The sequence below is a fragment of the Lutra lutra genome, chromosome 4 (genome assembly GCF_902655055.1).
Source record: "Lutra lutra chromosome 4, mLutLut1.2, whole genome shotgun sequence".
NCBI classification, from domain to species: Eukaryota; Metazoa; Chordata; class Mammalia; order Carnivora; family Mustelidae; genus Lutra; species Lutra lutra.
In genome coordinates this window covers 21,755,323-21,781,033 of record NC_062281.1, presented here as the reverse complement: position 1 = coordinate 21,781,033, position 25,711 = coordinate 21,755,323, and the positions used below count along the sequence as shown (strand labels likewise).

The 25,711-nt window shown below is 45.6% G+C and overlaps 1 protein-coding gene across 1 annotated transcript in view; it reads right to left on the bottom strand.

Moving 5' to 3' along the window:
• EXT1 (exostosin glycosyltransferase 1) overlaps positions 1 to 7,974 on the bottom strand; it is a 282,239-nt gene extending 274,265 nt beyond the window's left edge. Inside the window, exon 1 of the mRNA XM_047724670.1 lies at positions 6,219 to 7,974. Within this exon, the coding sequence (XP_047580626.1) occupies positions 6,219 to 7,180 (962 nt within the window). The 5' untranslated portion in view covers positions 7,181 to 7,974. The remainder of the gene's footprint in view (positions 1 to 6,218) is intronic.
• Positions 7,975 to 25,711: the final 17,737 nt, after the last annotated feature.

Here is a 25,711-nt window from a genome sequence, read left to right as displayed (position 1 = left end):
CACATGATGGGTGAGGGCAAAGGTCACACACAATCCTTTTCCTCACTTTGCTTAGAGGAGCTCTAGGAGAGAATTAAAATCAGAATCTGCACAGGCAAAGTTATAATGGGAAGAGTTTAAATTCAACGCTTCAATGTCAAAATTAGAGGCCACCTTGATCACATCTCTGAGCCAAAGTTTTTCCTTAAGAAACATGTTATTTAAAAAGCAGTGGGGGGATCGCCTGGGTGGCTCAGTCATTAAGCATCTGCCTTCGGCTCAGGTCATGATCCCAGGGTCCTGGGATTGAGCCCCACATCGGGCTCCCTGCTCAGCAGGAAGCCTGCTTCTCCCTCTTCCTCTCCCACTCCCCCTGTTTGTATTCCTTCTCTCTATCTCTGTCAAATACATAAATAAAATCTTTTTAAAAATAAAATAAAATAATAAAAAGCAGTGGGAAAAATAAAGATGATACACAAACACCTGAAACACACCAAAGTCACTAATAAATAACATGGGAACAGGTGGAAATTCCATTCAATTCTTTAAGATGGTAACACTTTGTAGAGGGAAAAAGAACAAACTCGGGAACCCAAGGCCCCCAGTTAGAACGCCTCGATTTACTCAGCAGATACGTCCCTTTACCCTCTCCAGGCCTGCACTGTAACCCGGAAAAAGAGGATTTATCCCACCTCACCCTGTTGTTGAAAGGCTGAGATGAGCTAATAAAGGTAAATTCAAATCCCAGGCACGCAACAGACCCCCCAGTTTTGAGGGCGTCCCTGTTCTGTAAATGAACTTGGTCACAAGTGGAAGAGTTTCTAAGCAAAAGCAGTTAGTCATCGAGCTCATGGCAACATGAGCCCACTGTTCGCGTTTCAACAAAGAACACGCTCAAGAGACCAGGGAAGCCAGTGACCACTAAGCCTGACCTGGTTCACTCTGAGGGCGGCAGGCCTCCGTGAGAACACGGGAACCGGGAGGAAAAAGCTTAGCTTGAAGCCTCAGTTCAGCTGCTTCCAAAGCTGTGTCGCCTGACACATACCACCTCCCGGGAGTTGGTCTCAGTGCCCACGCCTGTAAAATGGCCTGGCAGGCAGGATAGCCAAGGGCAACCTTTGGTGTGGTATTAGTATACTCAAGGTCATTTTCTGGCAGCATCCTGGGGAGGCAGAGTTATAGACCTTCAGACAAAGACAACAATCGCCACCAAGGATGTGACAGCTTCCCCTCTGCCAAGTGTGTGCCACCTAGACCTGCTGGCACAGTCAGGGGGACCAACGTGGCCTCCCCTTGGCAGGGCCTGTCCAGTCGTTATTAGCAAGCCTTTCACTGTATGACCTAGTTTAGATCAGATTCTACTCTAAACCAAGTCGTTTGTTGAACTGGACTCAACCAACAGGTAAATGACCCCAGAGGTAGCACCCAGCACCCCTCCCTTTATTGGGGGGATTCCTTGTAAATGAGGCTCCCAAGTCCTCTCCAGAAAGCAAGTTCAGATGGAGGTTAAGAAAGGGGTGACAGAGAGAACCAGAACACGGGTGCAAGACACACTTGCCAATTTCACAATTCTGCATAATGTTCCCTATCTTTATTTTTAAACTGTGCTTGTATGGTTTATTTTAGAAAGGCTTTTGTGCTATCATATAACTGGGGAGTGGGGGGCGTGGAGAGGCACTCATATTTTACATTTAAAACCTAAGAAGCACGATTTCCGCCTTTCATTTTAGAGGATGAAAACATTCACTGTAAGGTTCACTGCTGCATCATGAACCTGCTCGAGGGGTCTGCTGATACAGTCTGGGATGATGGGAAATAAATAAATAATCATTTACAATTCCCACTTGTGCACATTTTCTTTTTCTATGAACACACCTGTATTCCCCTTATCATTCGCTTAATTCACAGTCTATTCCCTAAATCCCTTAGGGCAAAATTGAAAGGTTCAAAAACCTCCTTCCTGGACTACAGGTCAAACAGCTCCAGGGACCAACACCTTGGTCAGCAATGAAAAGCAGAAGGTTGGCCCGAGAGCAAGAATTTGAAAGTCTGAGGACGGGGCTGTGTATCAACCCCTGAAATTCTAGGACGAATGGTGCATCAATGTCGTTTTTGTTTGTTTTTACTTTCAAAGTTTGTCCAAGGTCTTCCTCATCTCCCCAAAGGATTCCAAGAGAAATCCCCACCCCCCCAAGAATCAGCTATAGAAAGGATCTCCTAGCTGGCGGAGAGCTTTCAAGTGTATCTGTAATTGACGATGAACTGCTATATGTCAATGCGGAAAATTCGGACGGCCTGCATCCCAGGGCTACCCACCCTTACTGACCAATCAGTTTTTTAACCTTAATGCAAGTCCCGCAAACATTCTATCCCTCTGTTTTCACACCTGTAAAATGAGGATCCTGGAAGCTGAATGTTCAATCACTTAGCTTCAGGACCCTTAAAAATACCAAGATTGTAAGGTAGAGCTTCAGCAAACATGGGAAAAGATATCAAAAAGGCCTGCATAAAATCCTGCCTGTTCCCAGAAGAGTTGCTTAAATTATTCACCACTGCTCTCCTTGGAGGGGTCAAAGATAGAAGCCACCTCTCATTTCCTTCTCTTTCTTCTATTTCAGAAAGCCAAATTTGAAGCTTCGCAATAATGCCCCTTGAAGGGATTTGAACTATGAAGTTCATGCCAAAAAAAAAAAAAAAAAACCAGAGTAGTTCCTGTAAGGACACCTAGGAAACTCAAAGGAGTGAAAAAACAGTATTGCTCTAAAAAGCCTCATTCCAAATCATATAATCACTGCAGCGACTTATTTTAGCCACCAGCACCTACATCTGTTAATATATGCAACTGATGGGGTGCCTGGGTGGCTCAGTGGGTTAAAGCCTCTGCCTTTGGCTCAGGTCATGATCCCAGGGTCCTGGGATCAAGCCCCATGTTGGGCTCTCTGCTCAGCAGGGAGTCTGCTTCCCCCTCTCTCTCTGCCTACTTGTGATCTCTGTCAAATAAATAAATAAAATCTTAAAATATATATATATATATACATATATATATATATATATTATATATGCAACTGATGAAAATTAATTATGGGTGTCATGAAAATGGATGTTTTAATATAATCCTGGAGGTCTGGCTCAAAACTGTTGCTATTACAAGAGAAAAGTATTTCCCCTCATTCCGTGCCACTCTTATACTTTCAGTAAAAAATGTCCGATTTCCAAGAAAGTGCATGTGAGATGGAAGTCCTCAACCACTTAGCACGACATCTTCATCATCACATAAGGCTAAATTTCACGAAGGGCAACTAGTTTTTTTCAGTTGGTACACCTGTGCATATTCTGTAGGACCCTAACTAGGCCACGATATCATAAATCTCCACTCTAATTATCAGACCTCGTAAGTCCAAAGCAAACTTATACTGTGGGCTGCCAGTCGCAGCAAATTACACTGAAGACTTTTCAGAGGCACCTGCTCATGAAGAGAAGCGGATGGAAACTGATGGTGTTTTTAAAAGCCATTGCCAAATGGATGCATAGAGCGTCCCTGAAGGACTCGAAAACTCATTCCACAAAAGGATAACTAACGTCCAAGGTAACAAATCAAAAGTCAAGTATGAGAAGTCAGACTTCCCTGACTTGCACAGAGCTAACATCACTATCACGTCCTTCTCAAAGACAGGGAAGAGAGAGAGGAGCGCCAGACTGTGGAGTTCTGCATCGCACATATATGCAAGACTCACTTCCAGAACACAACAAACGGGGTGGAAAGGGGTTGCTGTGGGTTCCAAGCAAAGCACACCATTGCTCACGATGCATGAGCTTTGCCGCTCTGTTTCCAGGCTCAGTCTTCATCTTCATGGGCTTCAAAGTCAAAAGTAAAAGACAATCATGTTTGCAAGCACAGTTTCTCAATGATCACAGGTTCTGATAACCCAATGAGAGGAATGAGTTAAAACTTCAGGTAGACCAGGCTAACGAACGTGAACGTCCTACAGCACCATCCCAACCCAGTGAACAAGGTTAGAGGTGGAAAGTGTGCAAAAGGGAAACATGAAAAACCATCCAGAATTGACTCTGCTGAAAAAATCCCTGCTCAGGAGAAAAGACCAAACTTGCTTTGCTAAGTAAAGACCACTTTTCCGATGAGCCCCAATCCTAAGGGCCTGACCCCTTGTGGTCTTTAAACCCAAAACAAGAGCGTGGGTGTCAGATTTCCTAGCCCAATCCCAAAGAGGCCAAAATTAGTTCAATTTAATTGGTTCTACAAAACCAGCTCCTCCTTCCTTCATTGCCAAGCTCTAGAAAAAGCTTCAGCAGGGAATGTAGAGATTAAATATTTATTTGGGAGGAATAAGAGGGTAAAAAAAGATGATCGTTTTATGGGATCAAGGGTGTTTCCCAAATAAAAGTATCCTTCAGATTTCCTACACTGAGAACTCAGCTCCAGTTCCTTTAGAAGAATGAGGACCACAGCGATCCCTCCACAAAATTCGGTGAGGCCGCTTTAGAAGACACCAAAAGGTGAGACTTCGTCTCGAGTTACTCCAGCACAAGCCAGACAAAGGAATTCCTGAAAGGCTATAAGCATTTTTTTTTCTTACAAGCACCCACAGGAAAAGGTCAATGTAAATGTCGTGTAAACAAAGCAGTTTATTACTAACCATAGTTTGTTTCTCTTGTGAGAAAATTTTAATCCACCGCAACTGCACTCAACATTCACACATAACTGCCCCTCCCGCGAAGAAGAGTAAAATCTGAATTCATAATTGACCCTAGCCTCGGGTTTTCTTATGCTTGGAAGGCCAAGAGGTGTTGGGGGTTGGGGAATCCAAGTGTTTGATACTTTCTCCTTTGGTGTCTATGATCCCGTATAGGAGGACTTTAATTTCCCTTCCAATCACTCCTACAGAGGCCCGAGTGTCTGAGGAAATCCACAGACAACAATCAAACCTTTCATTTTCAGGGTTGCCTTCCCACTACAGTCCTTCCTGTGCCAATCAGGTCTGCGAAGCGTTTCCCCTATTCTGCATTTCATGAATCAATTGCAAAATCTGCCAACCTCTGCCAGTTCCTCTTGTACTCAGCTGAGAGGTTCCCCCTTCCTTCCCTGGGTAGCACAAGGCTGCTCTGGTTTTTAACTGGCGTAACGTGGAAATGCACTGTAGGAGCTCACTAACTCTTTCACAGCCAGATATAAGTGAGAGTCTGGGGCTCCGACCCCATCTACTCGGAAGCAGACCCACCAAACTCAGGTTAAAGCAGATTTGTAGAAACTAGTTTTGACCCCAAATCCATGTGTCTGCCACTGGAAGGAAAAGGAAGAGAAAGAAAGGCTACAAAGTATCCAACTCAGTTACTTAGCAACTGGACAAAACTAGCCTCAGTACAGAGGGTAAGGAGGCATCTCATGCCCATTCAAAGAGTAACAGTCTCCGATTGACATGCAAATAATAAAGACAAAAGGGAAAGGGAAATCTAAATTAGCAACTGGAGTTTACAGCAAGCCCGGCTGAGGCCCAGATTTTAAAAACAGCTTCTCCCTAGGTAGGACACAGGATACAAACATACAAACACATACACATGAATGAATGAATGAACGAACGAACGAACGAACGAATGAAAGATCATAGGCCAGGATCAGCTTAAGGTCTCCCTTTACAAAAGTCAATGCCATGGATGGTAGGGAGAAGAGAGGCACAGAAAGTTTAGTACCTTACATTAAAACACTTCCACCGCTAACGTAAATTTAAGGTGTACGGAAATCTGACAACTGGAGGCTGGGAAATTCCCGGGAAAGCAGTCCCCCTGCTCCTGAGAAAAGCAAATAAATTACAGATCTGGGGGCGAAGTCTCCAGACCGTGGGTGGATTCAGAGACCCTTCAGGGCCCCTAGACCTCCTTGCAGACACCCTCCCGCGCCCACTGGTGAAGCACCGTTTCCGAACTCGGCTCAAACCCACACCTTTCACAGAAGATACACAGCCCTTAAGGGTTTCCAAGCAAGAGGGAGGCACAGTCTCCTACTTGGCCCAGGACAGTGCTCCGGGGTTTGCCCGAAGAGCTCGAATTCTCGGTCCCCCGCTCCTAGCCACAGGCCTGAAGCAGGCTGCTCAGTCCCAGGCTGGGAAGCGGAGTGAAGAGGCCAGAGGGCCCCTCTGCCCCACCCCATTCCCCCAGCGCACACCTAGCTAAGGTGGGCAGGGCCCAGGGCGGACCGGTGCAGGCCTGACAGCCAAGCCACTTACTTCTCATACTCGGTGTTGTCTCTGTCACAGCGAGAATCCTTGTGCTTTTGCCAGTCTTTGCCATGCTTGCAGGTGGTGAGGAGCACCACGTCCTCTCCGTTATGGACGTGATATAAGGCATTCCTGGTGTCTGACCCTATCCCTGTCAGGTACCTCTTCCCCTTGAATACCAGCATATACTTCCTGAGAGGAGGGATGGTGTTGAATTTCAAAAACCCCCTCTCCCCTCCTGTCCTGGGATGATCCTTAGAAAAGAGGGGAATGGAAACATCAAAGTTGGGTCGGAAGTTTTCAGTACTGATGCTGGCCTTGGCCAACATCGCCTGGCCGATGTCAAACCCCACGTCCTCGGTGTAGTCAGGCCAAGTGCCGGAATATAAATTAAAAATTAAATGATTCCTACCATTGTTCCACAAGTGGAGACTCTGCACTTTGGATCTCAAATTGTGCACGTACTGAGGTGACAACTGGTCTCTGTCTAAAGTATCCAGACTCAGGACAAAGAGGCACGCCTGGCTGGGGTCCGATGTGTAGAACCTGGAGCCCTCGATGGCCGCTAGAATGTTTTGGTAACTTTCGGCGATTTTCTCCCCTTTCTGCTGCGGGTACACGTAGACTTTGAAGCCGTTTTTCTTGCAAAGGGTGAAATCGAAGCAGGACTCCATGCGGCACTTCTTGCCTTTGTAGATGCTCGAGTTGGCGTCTCGCTTCTGCCGGGGGGATATGTGCACGCTGGAATCCTCGTTTTCCAAATGATCCCAAGGAACGAAGGGGCGCAGAGCGTCCGGGAAGCGGGGCCAGAAACGATCCGGACTCGGGTGGTGCAAGCCATTCCGACCGCTGTGCTCTTCTCTCCGGCTGTGGCTCCTTGATGCCCTAAACTGCAAGCCTCCGAAATAAAACAAAAGGGCGAGACAAGAGCCAGCTGAGAGCAGGATGAAATAGCGTTTTTTGGCCTGCATGTGTCCTGCCTGGGTCAAGAGGGTTGTAAATAAACACGAGGATCACCCAAGTTTCCCAATCAACACTTTCAGCTCCAGTCCGCCATCTTCCCGCCTGTAAAGACTTCAAACTCTCCGCTCCCACCTTCTCTGGATGCCTTTCCCCAAGCCGTGGACTGATCCAGCGCATGTGGGCGATTTCTTTAACTTTCTCCCCTTCGGTCTTTCATCTTTGGCTTGCACAATGGACGGGAGAAAGCGGGGCTGAATATTTCTCACCCAGGGCGGGCGAGCAGCGGACTGTAATTTTCTTGCATGCAACAAGACGGAGGAAAAGAAAGAGAGGGGAGGAAAAAAAAGCTCCCGATGCCCAATCAATGGCAAGGCGAAGTGATTTCCTTGCCTCTCGGATTCCTCTCGGCAGCGTGGAAAACGAGCCCCGGGAAAGCAACTTCAACTCATCCACACTCCCGTGCAGAGCACTCCGGTGCCAACAAGTCAGCCGCCGATCCCCGGGTTCAGCCGCCTAGTGCATCTTGCAGCTGGGGCGCCGTAACCTCACAAATCCCTGCATCTCTCTTTATTCCCTTCTGCAGCGGCTCCAAGACTCCGGCGGTGTTTACTCCTGCGCTCGCGGGGCCGGCCCCCGGGACGCGCGGCGGCCCGGCTGGAGGCGGCGGCGGCGGCGCTGGGCGACGGCGGCGGCGCGTCCTCCCCGCGGGCAGTGCCGGCCCCGAGCGGCGCTTCGCAGGCCCCCGCGCGATCGCCGCCGACCGCCGCGTTCGGTCGCCGAATGTTACCCGGTTCTGAATGTTACACTTACACATTCCATTCCCGACACGACAGCGCTGACCTCATCCATCCACGCAGCCCGCGCTGCCATTGGCCGAGCGTCACGTCCGGGGGGGGCGGTGCTTCCGCTGCGCCCATTCATAACCCCCCGGCCGCCGGCCGAGGCGCCGGCGCGGCGCGGGGGCGCGGGGACTCCGGGGCGTCTCTGCGGGCGGCCTGAGCGCGGGGCGGCCGGGTGCGAGCCCCACGGCCCAGAGGCTGGGAAGCTCGTTCAGACCAGGGCCCGGGACCGGGACCGGGCCTGGGCCGCACCGCCAGCGGCTGCTGTGCCGGGAGCCAGCGCCGCCCAGAGGCGCCCGCGGGCACCGGGCGGCCGAGGAAGCGGGGACCGGCTGGCGCTCCCAGGGCGCCCCCGAGAATGCCGTCTCCTCGCCTGTCTGCCTGCCGGGACCGCCTCCCCGAGCAGGGAGTGTGCGAGTTCCTGGGGAAAGATGTTCGAAATGGAGCGGCGTGGAGAGCCCGAGGGGTGGGAGAGGAGAGACTTCATAGAACGCGACCGCCGACCAGAAGCAGCCTCTCTCCCTGCCCACCCTCGACCCTCCGAGGATCAGTATTTTAATTTCCTATCAAGCGTTTAAACGGGTCCCTTGTTCCCTACAAAGCCCAGCTTTGCTTCTTCTGCCCCCAAGGACACGCCCCAATCTCCCCCAAATAAAAAGGAAATATTACAATCAAGAGGAATCGTTGCAATTCTTCGTGTCTCTGTCCTGAGACATCTATTCTAAATCCTCATCTGTGTGCAAACCTTTCCTCGCCCCTGAAGCCCCTTCGTCTATTCTGTAGAAAGCTTCCAAGAGATCCAATCACAGAAAAAAAGAGAGATTTTTCTAATGACTGGAGAGGAACAGGTTAAGTTAAGCTGGTCCCAGTCCCTAAAGTGATGTGCTTCTCTTTTTGTGGTGGTGGGGTGGTGGTTTCTAAGGAGATGTCTCTTAGGAATGGATGACTAGTAGAACTGCCAACTGTCCCAGCTGTAGATGGGAAACTTGAGGCAGGAAATGACCTTATTTCCAGTTAGTGCAATATGGTTGGTCCTTCTTGCAAATGCCTTCCCACACTGCAGCCCCAAGCGCCAGCTACCCCTAGGGAACTTCATTAGACAGCTTAGATAAAGACCGGCAGGGTGGCTCAGTGGGTTAAGCCGCTGCCTTCGGCTCAGGTCATGATCTCAGAGTCCTGGGATCGAGCCCCGCATCGGGCTCTCTGCTCAGCAGGGAGCCTGCTTCCTCCTCTCTCTCTGACTGCCTCTCTGCCTGCTTATGATCTCTGTCTGTCAAACAAATAAATAAAATCTTTAAAAAAAAAAAAAAAAAAAAAGACCGGCAGTCTCCCTAAAGGTATCCTCCAGTCCCACAAAGATGCGCCAGATCCCAAACCAGGTTTCTGGTCAAAGGCAAGCTCCCTGGCCTCAGAGCCTGAATTTTGCTTTACAGAGAACATCTCCCACCCTCTTTTCCCTAGCTGAAGTCCACAGGGTCTCGCCAAGCTGGACAAACAGTTGCCTAGGGCAGCAAGCTGTTTAGTGATTGTTTATTATGGGAGTGACTGAGAGCTAGGGACAGACACTTCCCAGCCTCCCTCGGGCTGCAAAAAAACTCCAGCAGGGTGTGGACGAAGGGCATGGTTATAACAAGGCAGGGTGAAAGGATCCAGTGGAAAATTTTAGACATTTGTTGTTTTAGATTTGTTTTAATAAAGGGGGGAAAGGGCATGGGCGGGACATTACTGTACATTCCTGAAGCCTCTCCCTATTTCTGAACGGCCAAAGATGAGGTAGCTTTTCCAGGTTTGATTTGTACCCCCGGCACGATTTGGAGAGGCCTGGGACAGAAATGAGGTTTCAGACGTCTCCTACATACAATGACAATGATGCAGATCAATGCAGTGATTGAAGCCTCACGGGACCCTGGGCTCTCCCCAGCCTGGGGTCGCTGAGAGCAGCCATCCAAGGCAGGGATCCTTCTGCTGAGATCAGGGTGCACATTATCTGGGTCCTAGGGGAAGTGGGCATGTGAGGATGTCAGCCCCTCTACATCCTATCCGTGGTCCTATGTGACCTTAGGGGGAGCCAGCTACCGTCCTTATTCTTTCGCATTCTCTTCCGGCTTTGGCACATGCTTCCTGTCTTGCCTAACCACGGCTCATTCATTCCCTTATCCCATGCCCCAGGGTTACCCAGCCCTACTGTCTGTTTCATAGTGGTACACACTGTGAGAAATGTTTTGGTACTGAAAATTAGAGAACACTCGGACTCAGATCCCAAATGTGCCATTTACTAGGGCCTTGGGCATGTGGCCTAATCTCATGGAACCTCAGCTTCTCATTTAAAAAGTCAGAATAACTCACACTTTTTTTTTTTTTTTTGCCACCTTTGAATTTATAAACTGTAAATTGTTTCACATGTGTAACTTTTTTTTTTTTGCCTAAGTTCTGCACTTCAAAATCATACTGAAATCTAAAGTAGCCCTTACAATGGCATCATCATTTCACCTCCCTCTGTTCTGTTTTCTTCGTAGCCCTTTTCACTAGCTCAAATCTTTTACTGGTTCACTTGTTCACTGTCCGTATTTCTTCATTGTGGGAGAAGCTCCCTGAGAGCAGGGCCCCTATCTCACTCTTGAACCCCCAAAGCCCAAGGTGGCTCCCAGCACTTAGGTGGAGCTCAACCACTGATGAGAACAATGAACGAATTACTAAAATTTGACTTCACCACAACACTTGAGCATGACTGAAAAGAAACCGCACCCCACCACCAAGCCCCATGGCAGGACCGAGTCTCTTGCTCAAGGTAGAGATATTACTAACCAGGAATATCTTAACAGAGGGCCAATCAAATCATCAGAAATCCTCCAAGATTGTATATCAGATCATGTAAGGCCTCTGGTCAAAGTCCTTAAAGCATCCCTGTCTCTCTTAGAGTAAGAACCAAAGCCCTCACAGTGACCTATAAGATCCTTCAGGATCTTCCCTGTCTTCCTTCTCCTTTCCAGATGCCTCTCACCTCATATCCTGCCAAAAACTCTCCCTCCATCCCAATCTACTCTTTCTCTCCCAGGCAGGTTGGTTTCCTTGCTGTTTCTCATGTGTACAAACATGTTGCTGCCTCAGGGACTTTGCACATCCTCATCTCTCCCAGTGTGCCCTCAGTATCCACATGACTAGCACTCCCTCACTTCTTTTAAGTATCTTTTCAAATGCCACATTACTGTTGAGGCCACCTTTGACCTACCTAAATAAAATAGCAATCCCTCCCCCTTTTTCCCACCCCCTCACCCTGCTTTATTATTTTTTTCCTTAACAGTAATCAACATCCACCGTACTATATATTGATTACTAATTTATCACTTATCTGCTGTATATGAGCTCCATGAGTCAAGGATGTGGTCTTTTTGTTATCTGCTATATCCCCAGCACCCACAACAGTGCCCATCACTAAATAAGTATGTGTTGAACTATTTAATTAATTTGATCTCATTGTCTATAGAACACATAGAGAATGTTCGAGGCTAGTGTTCTATTATAACACACACACGCACATACGTGCATGCATAAACACACACACACACACATGCACACACAAACACACACACACACCCCAAAGTTATCCCAGTGCTCAAGTCTTGCTTAATCTCCTTTTCCAGGAATAATTCTTTCCCCACAGCCAACTAAAGACCTGAAAATAGCATAGCACCCAAGAAATCCAGGAGATGTGGATTCTCATCTTGGCTCTGACACTTTCTCTATAACCTTGAACGAGTCCCTACACTTCCCTAAGCTTTGGATTCTTCTTGGTAAAATCAAGAGTAACTTTAATATCTGTCATGCTCAGTTCACTGGACCACTGTGAGAATCAAATGAGAACAAATGGATAATTTATGAGAAAGCCCTTTGCAGTCCACAATGCACAGAGCAAACGTGAGGTCTGGTCATCACACTCTTGGACAAATACGGATACAAGATCATGTTTGTAAGTTGACAACATTCAATTACATGAACTATCACCCACCAAACACACTACTATTTCCAGATGCTTTATAGACTCCGGAATGGTCACTGACTGTTTCAAGGAAACAGGAAAAGGGAAGAAGGGAAACCCACCAATGGACAAAAAGCAAAGAAGACTTTTTTAGTGTATAAAGCATCAAAGACACAAATGCTTTTCAAAGGCCTATGATTATATTTGCTATCAGAGAAAATAACTGACTCCAAAATGGAAAAACAAACTAAAATGCTGAAGTTAATTCATGTTTAAGTTATCTAAAATATAACTTGAGGGTGACTGATAAGACAATCCAATTTTCATAAAGCTATATACTCTTTTTAAATTTTTTTTCATTTGATGTCCACACACTTTCATGTTTAGGTGAGGTGAGGTCTCTGCAGTAAGTATTCCCAGCTCCTAAAACGGCTGGAAACCGTGCTGGGTATATGCTGATTGGTTGCAGAAGGTGAGAAATGACAAGCAGGACAAAAAGATTCGGGGCATCGTGGAGGAGTGGAGAGATTCCTGACCAGGAAACTGGCGCCGGAACCTGGGGAAACCCGGAGCGTCTTGTTTCTGAACTCCAGGCCTTGAGGGTCCCATCCAGAAAACACAGGTCAGGACCTCGTGATACCTTACTACTTGAAACAGTCTGAGATGCCCTGCGTAGACCAATACACAGTGTCTCTGCGACCTCATAAGGTCCCCAACGCACATAGTACTATCCTTTTCCTCAGTCACAAATGAGAAAACCAAAGCTCAATCTTGGGAAGGGACTCCTGGCAATTCATTCATTCATTCATTGAACAAATATTTTTGGAGCATCCATTCTGCATAAGGCATGGGGCTCGACACTGAAGCTTACTTGTCTATAGTCCTTTGTCATTTATAAAACACTTTTATGAGAAGACTTATACTCAAGCATCATGAGCACGCCATGGATTAGAAAGAGAAAATGATCTCTGTTTTACTAATGAGAAGGGCGCTAGTTCAGTCTCCCTTAGCCTGGGCATGGCTGACACTGTGCTCAGCACAATTCTTCGTTGCAGGGGACTAGCCCCTGCCCTGTGGGCTGTTTAGCACATCCCTGGCCTCTCCCCATCTGGGCCCACAGCACGCTCCACTCCCACCTGCTTCTCCAGCTGACACAAAACCATCTCTAGACATTGCTAAATGTCCGCAGGAGGCAAGAGTACCTAACCGAGTTAAATGACTTACCCAAGGTCAGTTGATTTTCAAGTGGAGAATTTAGAATTTGACTTTCATCTTCTGACTCCATCCCTGGGTTTTGCCACAACACTGCAGCTTCCTTTAGAGAATGTAATCTACCTCTCTTCTTCAAGACAGCCTGATCAAAACAAAATGAAACAAAACAAAACAAAACTCATAGACATGAATTTAAGAAACTTTTATCGAGAGTTTCCTATGTGCAAGGCATGTTTCTAGGGGATATCCAGGGGATAAAAGTAGATAAGGTGTCTGCTCTCATTCTAATGGGGGAGGTAATAAAATAGCAAGTAAAGAAATAGGCAAGATAATTTCAGATAGTTTGAATCAAAGGATTATGGCATAGAGTGGGGAGAGGAAAGGCAGGGAGCTGCACATTGAATAGGAGGCTAGGGAGGCTACGGAAAGTCTCTCCAAGGAGCTAACATTTCAGCTGCTGTCTCAATGATGAGGCAAGGGCCCTGGGAAGGGTGCACCAGGTAAAGGGCCTCGCTAGCACAAAGGTCTGGAGGCGGAAGTGAGTTTGAAAAATTAGAGCTGCTTTTCAAACCTCAGCAGTCATCAGAATGACCAGATGGTTGGTTAAAACATGGATGGCTTCCCACCCACCCCCCAACCCAGAGTTTCTGATTGAGTAGATCTGCAGCGTGACCCAAGACTTTGTATTCCCAACAGCTTCCTAGGTGATGCTGATGCCGCAGATCCAGGGACCACACTTTGAGAATCACTGAGTTAGAGCATCAGCAGAAGAGGCTACTGTTTCTGGGGTGTGCAGAGTGCAAGGGAAAGGGTCAGGAGACGAGATCAGAGAAGTTGCAGGAAACTGAGCGGGCCTTGGCCCTGCCGGCGGGTGAAGTATTGGGATTTTATTTTCTGCAGGGCAGGTAGGCCTTGGAGGATTTGAAGCAGGGAAAGAGTATGATGTGATTTCCGGTTTTCATAGCTCCCTCTAGCTGACAGGAAGGCAAAAGTGGAGGTAGGGAGTCAAGTTGATGTATCTAGTCATACTTTTGAAAGTCTTTGTTCCTTGTGATAACAACTACTGTATGCCAGGATAGTGAGGCGGGAAGGGAAGAAGAAACTGACAGAGTCAAGCCTGTAAGCCGTAGTCACTGGACAATTAGCCTGTGAGCTCTCATTAGGCAAGATAGCTTGCCTTAGTATTTATCAAAACAGCAAATTTAAATTGAGAATTCTCTTTCTGATGCTCACTGTAGTACTTGATAGAGTCCGACCCATAGATGTTTATATTCAGCTGTGCCTTTTGCATGTGGTTACCGACTTGGAACTAACTGCTATTCCCAGTGATAGGACATCCTGTTGGTGAATGTTTCTGGAGGGACAGAGTGACCCAGACGTTGCCCTGACGGAAGTTTGGATGCCATCCCGGGAGTCTTACAGAAGTTTTACTGACCCCTGGTGGAAGACATAGACACTTGGCCCTGCCAGCTGGTCTTGGTAGCTTCTGTTTCTTCCAAAGACTTTGATCCCTTTAGCAATGCATGTGCCACACGGCCCGTACCCTCCACAGACTCAAACATGGACAGAAATGATCATAATATAATGGCCCCACGGTGTAATTAACTAGAGGAAGAAGTGGCTAAATTTGTGTGGGTTCCTATTAACTGCATGTAGATCCATTTATAGATGAGCAATGGAGAGAAAATGAGAGATGGAAATGCCAGCCCAGGAAGATGGTGAGATCAGAAAGTCACCCACGACTCCAGCCAATTTTTGCCATTAGACTGTAATGCGTTTTGTTACGCAATAGTCCGTCGATGCTCCCTTGACTCCTTTTTTTTTTTCTTTTTCAACTCAGTAGAATCAAGTTTGCTTACATTCTGTCAGCAGAATTTTTTTTTTTAAATCATCTGGAGCTTCTAGGTTACTATATAATAATTACTGATGCCCACAATGATAACTGAAACCCTGTAGGATCTTAAGGTAATTGCCAACTCGCTGGAGGGAGGTTAAATCATGTCCAGTCCTATTTCAGTGATTGAAGTGCATTTCGTGATTGTCAAAAATCATCTGAAGGTGGTGATCCATGTATAATATATGGGGTAACTTGTTATTAGCACGGTGAGAAGATAAACTCTAGAGGTAGTGGTCTGAATGGTTGGTGCCTTGGTAACTCCAAGGTAGTCTGATCAAATTTCTCCAATATCTATGAACTCTAGATTCTTGAGGTCTTCTTAAGGGGAAGTCTCCAGGTCAATTTCAGGGAGACTGTAGCCTTTCTAAATAAGTAAAAATGCACACATGCATCTACAAAAGTCTGCATGACTGGGGATTTCTAAAAACTTGCAGTCTGAACCAACAAAACCATTCCTCTAATTATAAACTCTATACAACTTTAGGTCCACCCTAAGACATCAACTTCCCAGAAAGTCTGCCTCAACTTCTGTCTCTTTACACTCTTGTATTCTTCATTTCCCAGAGACTGATCACATTGTGGAAGTGCAGATAGCTCAGGAACTATCAGAAAAAGGTATGAAGAAGACTCGTGTTGAAATATATTTTGATATATTTATATGTAAATTTCAGCGTAAGTTTTGTCTCTCTGAAAATCTGAATATTTAAATGTCACAGAGCAAATTAAAAATATACATTCTGGCTTTGAGTAAGCCTTGAGAAGGGAATTGCCCATAGAAGCATAATTCACGATTTCTCTAATTATTTTCCCCTATTGGGGATTGTAGCCTGGGTTAGCCTACCTTAGCTGCTGGCCCAGTAATTCCTTATCACGTGGGAAAAATGCAGACTTTAGTCCCATTTAAGCCTGGAGAAGCCTGGTTCCTTTCTTGTTCTTTGAGGCCTGTGGGGACTTGTTACTGGGAACCCCCAGATGAAGACTGCTCCAGGCACATTGCTGACAGGCCTCATTGCTTTGTAAACCTTCTCTCCCCTACCTCTACCTCTGGTCCCACCCCCCCACCCCCCGCCGCAACCCAGCCCCAGGAACTTCTCCATCTAAGCTCAGACCTGACCTGTCACCCCCCTTGGCTTGTCTGCTCTTGGAACTCTTGCAACAGGAACTGCCAATTGCTATAAATTACATGCTGCCTTGACAAGGAGAATGTTAATCTCTTGGAGTCTAAGAAGAGACCACCAAACCTGTTTTTGAGGGTGAAGTCACTCACATCAATTGGAGGTGGTGGGACACTCCCCTGCAGTCCTGACCTCCTTTCTTGTGAGCAGCATGGGGGACCCCCGGATGGGGGAATGGGCCACTGAGAGTGAGCTACCAGCTTGGCCAAGTCCGGTTCCCGAGCTCATGGAGACTGTTTCCTGGCTGTGACCTGGAGAACCTTTCTGATATTTCCTTGTCTGTCTGGTGTTATAGTGTCAGTCTCACAGTTGTTCAATTGTAAACACTTCTATTTGTGCAAAATAGTTACTTAATGAGCTACATTCCATTGGACGCAGGACAGTAGAGAAGTTGGAATGAAACGGAGGCCTGGATACAAGAGCTTTGGAGTTTGACCACTTGGATTCAATCACGGTCTACACCAGACTGGCTGGAACTCTGGGCAAATTAATTAAGGGCTCTAAGCCTTGGTTTCCCCATCTGTACCTCCCCCCATGATAATAACTATTTCAGATGTAAACGAAATAATTTATATAAAGCAATTCAGTGCCCAGCATCTAGGAGGAAGGACTTAGTAAATGTTAAATAGTATAATGGCCTCCTCCTCCCCCACATCCCTTCCCAATTCCCTAGCAGCCCCTTAGAGTAAAAATGACTTGGTTTCACATTCTGTTTTTTCAGCAGTTTTGTCTCCCAGAATTTGAATTAATGTCCTTCATGATTAAGATTGGCATTTCAGCAAATCATGCTGAAGTGTTCCAGTGGCTGGGAAAGGACATGTTCATTCATTCATTTGTCCACTCGATAAATATTTATCGAATGCCTACTATGTCCCAGGGAGGACACTGGGCACTGGGCATGCACCACGTGAGGAAAACGGACCATGTGTTAGCCCTTAGAGTAAAGGCTGCTCAGGGAAAGGATGGTGAACAGGAAAATAAACAAACAGGCTGCCCAGGAAATGCAAAGTGCCCTGAAATGGAGGGGTGACTTAAAGAGCGTGACCAAGAAGACTTCCTTGAGGAGGCATTTAAGCAGATACATGAAGGACTTGCAAGGACTGGGGGGTGCGGAGGGAGGCGGTGGGCGGAGCAGCTTTCAGAGAGATGAAGAGCAGATGCCCACATCTGAAGGCCAGATCAACTAGGCTGCCTGGTCGAGACGCAGGAAACAGGGCAGAAGGGCTGGAACTTGGTGAATAAGACACCCGGGTCCTGCATTCAAGCAGCTTCTGTCAAAGGAAGCTGTTTGGGATGACAGCTTTGTCAGTTTTCCACATAAAATGGAAGCTGGGGAGACTCAGAAACACTGAGGCTAGGCCCTGTGGGGAATGAAGCTTGTATCCTTCATTCTTTTCCAACCCTCCAAGCACCCCATTTAGCAAGCCTCTCCTTCCTGCCCTCATTCACGACAGAACTGACATCTGCTGGGCTCCGGAAGTCAAGCCCAGCATCTTGAAGCCATTATTGTGTGTATTCTCTATATGCCTGTCTCCCTTCTGGGACAATAATCCCAGGAGAAGTGGACCATGTCTTACTATCTTCGTCACTCCCGCATCTAGAATTACGCCTGACCCTTAGTTGATGCCTTTACATGTTTGTTGAGCGGATCTTTCCTAAGGTTATGTTGTACTCTCTGTTGCCAGGCAATATGCTAAATGCTTTAAATATAATAACGCGACTAATCCTCTTTATATTACCTAAAGATATGTACTCTGGTTAACAGCATTTTGCAGAAGCAATGGAGGCCCGGAGAGGTTATGTAACCCACGTGCGCTCTCACAGCTGGAAGTCGTCAAGCTCGGATTTGAACCCAGGCAGACTGGCGCCAAAGCCCCCACTCCTCACTGAGTCATGGTCGTGCTCCTCAAACTGCTGGGCATGAAAACCAACTGAAGAACATGTCAAAATACACATTCCAGTCCCCACCCCCCCACACACACAGAGTTTCTGATTCAATAGTTGTGTTAGTATCTGTTGCTGCAGAGCGAATGAACCCAAAAGAGAGGTTTAAAACACCACCAGGTTCTTCTCTCCTAGTTTCCGTGAATCAGCAATCCAGGCCCAGCCTAGCTGGGTTCTTGGACTCAGAGTCCTTCGCAAGGTTGCTGGGGGACGTCAGAGGCTGCTGTCAGTTTCAAGGCTTGACTGGGGAAGGTCCAAGGCTACGCTCACTCACATGGCTGTTGGTAGACCTCAGGTCTTCACTGACTATTGGCCTTAGACATCAGTTCCTTGCCCCACGGGCCTCCTCAAAAGGCTGTTTGCAACAAGACAGCTGGCTTCTGTCAAAGTGAGTGAGAGAGTGCATCTAGGACTATAGCCAAGTCTTTCTGTAACCTCCTCTAGAATGTGACATCCCATCACTTTGTCTTGTCTTAGACATTGCCTCCCACGGTAGTGTGGGGTGGGACCCCAGAACTTGTATCTCTACCAAGCTCTTAAGACATGATGATGCGGCCAGTAGAGGCTGCACTGGTATGCTATACCAGGAGGGAGGAAATGAGCAAACCAGTGATGACCTATCCCTGATACCACAATTACTTACAAAAGGCTTCTCTTCACCCTGGCCAGTCCTTGTTGCCAACTACAACCTCCTCATGGCCACCTGTACCTCCCAGGCTCTGTCAAAAAGCATCAAGACATTGCCTATCAACCCAGGAAACCAGATGTCCAGGATGTCACTTTCACTCCTTGGATAAGGATGGCCTGACCTGAAGTGGGTACAGCCTGTCTCCCACGTCCAACGGTCTCTCCGCCAAGAGATAGAAAACATTTCCCCGACAGCCAAAAACCTGGCCTAGTGAGTTAGTGTTACAGAGCAGAGAGGGATTTTTTTTTTTTAAGATTTTATTTATTTATTTGACAGAGAGAGATCACAAGCAGGCAGAGAGGCAGGCAGAGAGAGAGGAGGAAGCAGGCTCCCTGCTGAGCAGAGAGCCCGATGAGGGGCTCGATCCCAGGACACTGAGATGATGACCTGAGCCGAAGGCAGTGGCCTAACCCACTGAGCCACCCAGGCGCAGGAGGGATGGTTTTTAGAGATTCTCTTTCCTGATCCCTGCTTTTAAGAAAGTGCAGTGACAGGAATGCACCTTAACCCCACCGGGGTCTTCAAGAGCCCAACCAAAGAGTGACTGCCCAATGGAGCGGACTTGCTCTTCCCGCCCAAAGGAAACCAGCCTCTTCTGTTGGTCCTTCCCTTGGAACAACTTGTCTTGCTTCTCAACCCAAGGCTGTGCTTGACCCCCTGCAGCCTGCAAGCGGCAGGAGGGAGCTCCAGAGCCACAGCCTCGAGCTCTCTGGCAACTCTAGAAACTTCTAGCAGCATACTTCCCCTTCCCAGCCTGGAAGGAGGAGTGTTTGCCGGAGCTGAACAGCTGCTGAGGGCGCAGGGAGGCGAATGTTACTAAATATATGTTCTTATTGTACACTGGCGTGTCAAGAAAAATTATATCTCCTTGTTCTCCACTTGGGTGTTCTTTAAAAAAAAAAAAAATACCTCCTCACACAAACGCAGTGCACCTCTCAACTCCTGCCCCTGACTGAAGAATCCAGTTGCAGCCTAATTTATTTTTCTCCCCACACCCTTAAAATAAATGCCCTCTTGTCACATTCCGACAGCGTTTGGTGCATTCTACCACTCCCACTACATACACGGCTCGGTCTCCTAGTCTCTTAGCCTTCCAGGCTTGTTTTCAACATCAGCCTTTCTCAGGGTGGCACGTCGGGGGGAACGTGCCGGAGACCGCCAGGGAAGGAGTCTCTTTAAAATGCAAGCACGTTATCCCCAAGTTAGTGCCTTCTGTCGTTCCCGCCTCTGCCATAAATCCATTTCCAGAAAACTATAGGAATATTACATGTATTATATGTGTATGACATTTGTGTGTGTGCGGAAGTAGGGCCTTAAATCAGATCATTAGCGTTATGGTGATGGGGACACTTCTGTTAAGGAAGGTCAGTTACTCAGTTCATTGCTTGGCCAAGATGCTGTAGTAATGCTGCTGCCATCTTATTTCAGTTGTTGATTTACCACCAGAAGCCTCAGAAGGACAAGAATGATCTACTTTTCACTGTCTCCTGGACACCCAGCACAGTGCCTGACACACTGTTCAGTGCTCCTTAAATTCATGCTGAATGAATGAACAGAGTGAATCCCTAATTTAATGTAATGCCAATATACTAAGAGGGTTAGGAAGAGAAAATAAACTTTTTTAAAAGATTTTTTTTTTTTTTTTAAGTAATCTCTACATCCAGCTTAGGGCTCGAACCCACAACCCCAAGATCAAGAGTCACACACTCTACCAACTGAGCCAGCTAAGTGTCCCGAGAAAAGATAGTTTTTTAAGTGACTTTTTTAAAGAGTTGGAAACAAATAGCATGTGAAAATTAATTAGCCTGATAAGTCATCTTTGAAATGACACCCGCCAATAGAATGGGATTTTCTTTATCATGAGTTGATTTTCACTCATTTTTCAGAGTTGCTTAGAATCAGTAGAAGGTAACACACAGTTAGGATTATGACATTCTTTCCGTGAACCCATTTGCCTTATTCTCACTAGGTTTACTGCTGGCTAGGCCTTATTTTCAAGACTAAATTCTTCACCCAACTGTTCAATTTATTTGGCTCTAAGGAGAGGTCATTAACTCTCCCAGAATGAGTATGCCTGCAGTAACGAAGTGGCCTCCTGGTCACCACGTTCTGCATCCTGCCATTTCTTGGCCCTGCTCCAGGTGTCTGTGGTGGCTGGGCTCCGAGGCAAGCTGCCACAGCCCAACGCTGGGTGTGCGCACCCGTCTACCCTGGCTTCATGGCCAAGGTCATCAATAAACTGCTTTTCCACTTGAAACTTTTTAAAATAAAGGTTTCTCTTGTTGGACAAGAAAAGATGAAATTTACTATGAAACTATACTTCCAAAGAAAACCAGTTTCACCCTTTCGAAGCTGATAGGATGTTTCCTTCAATAACTCTGAAGTCTGAGAGCGATCTGGAGGCACCCACAGGGCCATGGTCAATAGAAAAGAGGGAGTCTTTTCCCGGCCCCCCGCCACGGGCCCCCTCTCCCACTACAGGTGTGTATCTAGCCAACCACAACATGAACACATCTTCACTGGTGGAAGGGATCCACTTTTCTATATATTTCTTGTCCTCCTGCAGAGATGACTTTCAGAGTCTTACAAACAAATCAATAAATGATATATTTTTTAAAGCTTCTAATTTTGTAGCTTGAAATGATTGATCAAGAGCAATTCTGATTCAAGTAACAGCACACTCAAACTCAAAGGGGCTTGAACGGAAGTCTTACCACTAGCTTCTCACTAACAGGTGGTCTAGAAATTGGCATTGGTGGAGGAAGCAGGGCAGCAATACCAGGAAGAATCCAGGGTTTTCTGGCTTCCCACTCTGCCATTATTTTTCTTTTTTCCTGATTTTTTTAAAAGGTAAAGTCTATACCCAATGAGGAGCTTAAGCTCATGACCCTAAGATCAAGAGTTGCTTGCTCTACGGACTGAGCCAGCCTGGCCCCGCCCCGCCACTGCCGCCATTTTGCAATTTTTAACGTGTCTATGAAATCTGCAGTAATGCTACAGTATGTCTACACCAGCTCCAAGCATTTGGTCTTCACATAACCTCAACCAGGAGCAGGAAGCAAGGGGGACCACAGCAGCTTCCGTCTCTGCTGCTCTCTTTCTTAGTAAAGAGGACAATTGTTCCAGAACATCCTCCCCTCCCCAGCATTCTCTCGAGGTTTCATTGAGCAGAAACAGGTTACATGGTTTCCAGTGACCAGCAAAAGAGAATACCATGACCACGGTTGGCTGTATTCATTCGGGTTCTGCAGAGAAACAGAACCAATGGAAGATATCTATATATAGATAAATAGATATATATTTTAAAACGGAACCAATAGAAGATATATTTTTATATTTAAATATATATTAATATATAATATATATAAGATTACATATGTATATTTTTAAACAACCAATAGAAGATATATTTTATATTTAAAATATATTTTAATATATTTATATTTTAGTATATATTATTTATATTATTTTAATATTATTTAATATATAAATCTATATTTCTATTTTAATATATTATTTATATTTATATATTATTATATAAAATATAATTTTTATATTTAAAATATATGTATTAAAAATATATATTTACTTATAAAGACATTTCTTCTAAGGAATTGGCTTACGTGTGATTACTGAGGCTCACAAGTCCCGAGATCTGCAGTCAACAAGCTGGAGACGCAGGGGAGCCGATGGTGTATGTTCCAGTCACAGCCCCGAGCCTGATTCTGAACGCCAAGAGAAGACAGTCCTGGAGAGAGAATTTGCTTTTACTCTGCCTCCTCTCGCTCCTCTCGTCAGTCCTTCAATGGATTGGATGAGGCCCACCCACACCGGGAAGACCAATCTGCTCTACTAAATCAACTGATTCAAATGTTAATCTCACTCACAGACACACCCAGTTTCGTCAAACATCTGGGCAACCCGCATCCCAGTCAAACTGAACCATCGCACTGACTCAGACTAAGAATAGTCTATCAGAGCGGAGCTTACTTTCTCTAGCGTGTTACTGCTCAATACCCAGACATGATATGGATTATGTTAGCAGGCAAGAAAAATGGATAGTGGAGAGGCCTCAGATAGTTTCTTCTGCAGTTATTTTTCTGTTTATGAAAATTAAGATTTTAAAAACAGGTTAACAACAAACCCAAAAGAAATGTGGATCATACTGTCGTCTCCCTGGGGTCTCCTAGAGCGAGAGAAAATAGTACGTTGGGGGAGAGGAGTCATTTGGGTATGGACGTGCCTGGAAGATCTATTGGTTTGGGGTAGAGTTGCTTTTCAGGGCTATAGTGTGTCTAGCTTTTTGAGTATACCCTATTCCATCCCATTTGTATATTTAAACTAAAATAAAGGTATTTATTGGAAAGCAATTTTACTATTATCTGTATGATCTTCCATTTGCTTTCACTTAGAAAAAGCTGTTTTGCTTCAGTAACTTGGACTCTGTGACAGGTGTAAGCATAGTCATATCTATATCTACAGTCACTATCTTTTCTATACCAGCACGTTCCTGAACAATTCTTCCTAATTTTACTCTCTGTTTCCAAAATGGAGGCTACAGGTGGAATTTAGGAAGAGTTGAATTTCCAGATGACTGAAGCATGGTAGAAAGAAATGGGATTCAGCAATTAGCATCTCGATCCGTTTGCTTTGTTGGGCGGAACACCTCTTCTTATTAAAGAATGCTCTCAGAATGCCACTATGAGGGGGAAATGACCTAAAAAGAATAAAGCACCATGCACAGTCATAAGCTTCCAAAAAATATTATTTTTTATTGTTCTTATGCTAAGAAAAATAACACTTGTTCAGAAAAAAATTTATTTTTACAAGTTACATGTTAAACTGTAGAGAATTCGGAAAATGTAGATAAGCAAGGAGATGATACAAATGACCTGCAGGCAGTTCCATCATCAAACATCTTCCCATTCATGTTTTTGCATTTCTGAACAGGAGTGAGATGATATTGAATAATACTGCTTTGCAACTGAAATCATCTCTTATATTTCACACATTATTTCATATTGATATACACAGTTTTGCTGCATGATTTTTTTGGTATTCGGATAGTTGCTCCACGTTTGGCCCAAACAATCCCCTATTGCACATTTAAGCTATGAAAATCTTCCTACATAAAAAGAAATCTTAGGGTTCAGAACTTCATAATATTCGGAGTTTCTCGCACTCCATTGAGTGCTCCCATTTACAGCAGTGTCCCCGATTCCAGCAACTGAGGAATGCACAGTCCATTTCTTCCAATCCCTTCTTCTTTAGTGTGAGTATTACTAATGGGGTATTGAATTGCTTTTATCCTCAAATATGTTTCCAAAGCATTCAGAGGAGTGGAAGACCTCTTTCCACCATGGCTCCATAGCAACTCTGGAAGCAACTGCAGGTGGGGTGGGGGTGGGGGCTGGCAAAGGGCAACACTGTTAGCAGTGTTTTTAGAGAGTTTCTAGAACAAGTACTTCTAAAAACTGGGAACGAGTTCCCTGGGAACAAAATTACAAATGGCTAGTCCAAATCTACAGTAACGCTTGCTACATTCAACAGCTCTTAGGAGCCATATCCTGGAACCATCTCAGATTCTCCCCTTCCATTGCAACTGCCAGACCCAAAAGTAGGTTTTTTTTTTTTTTTAAGATTTTATTTATTTGTCAGAAAGAGAGAGAGAGAGAGCACAGGCAGACAGAGTGGCAGGCAGAGGCAGAGGGAGAAGCAGGCTCCCCACAGAACAAGGAGCCCGATGTGGGACTCGATCCCAGAACACTGGGATCATGACCTGAGCCGAAGGCAGCTGCTTAACCAACTGAGCCACCCAGGCGTCCCCCAAAAGTAGGTTTTAACCCAAGAAACCTTAGCAGACAGATTTACTTAGGTATAGTTTCATTACCAAAACTACAGCATATGTTCGGGCGATTTCAGGATGTGATCACTTATTAATCAACAAATATTTATTGTGTGTTTGGGATGAGAGAGGATACCTTTAGTGCATATTCCATTAATTAGCCTGAGTCATACGATTTATCTGAATGATTTCCACACTGACAAAACTGGCATTTTTGTTAACTATTTATTACAGTCTCTTTTTTAATGTTTTTATTCTTCTTCCTAAGATTTCTTATGAATATGAAAATATGATTATATAAGTCAAGCACCTGGCTCAGTGCCTCACATATAAGACACTCAATAAATGCTATTTCTCTTTCCTTTTCTACCCTTACAGCTTACAAAGCATTTTGATGTCCCTCATTCATTTGGTTCTCTCAACCCTGGCAGGAAGGAGGCACGCTCTATACCCATTCTATGTGTGAGCAAGTATTTAAATCTAGCTGTGTTAATCCTACTTCCTGTTTCAGATTATGAATTATTTCAAGACAAATGCCTTCCCTATGGTTGTTTCTATCAGATAGCTCTACGTGTCAGAGTTCAATAAATAATACATAGCAACAGTGAGCATTTTTTTCCTATTGAAATCCATCTTAAATGGGGATGGTGGTGGTTTTTTGCCTCCAGAAGTTTTGCCGCTGATAGAAAAAAGACAAAGTACCCTTTCTAATGTGAATTTATGGAATGATTGTCTGCCCGTAAAAAATTATTCTCCAGCTTGAAGCAATTAAAGTGGTCTCTCTCCTCTCCAAATTAATGTAATTAATACTATAGTCTTGGTTGTTTATCATGTCTTGATAATATCACAGGGGAATGAAAATATTGGCTCTTTTATCCCTTTAAATAGCTGAGATGGAACTGTTCGAGCTCTAATGTTACAACAGCTGTTTCTCATGTCCCAGAATATAATTGGCTGGTACTG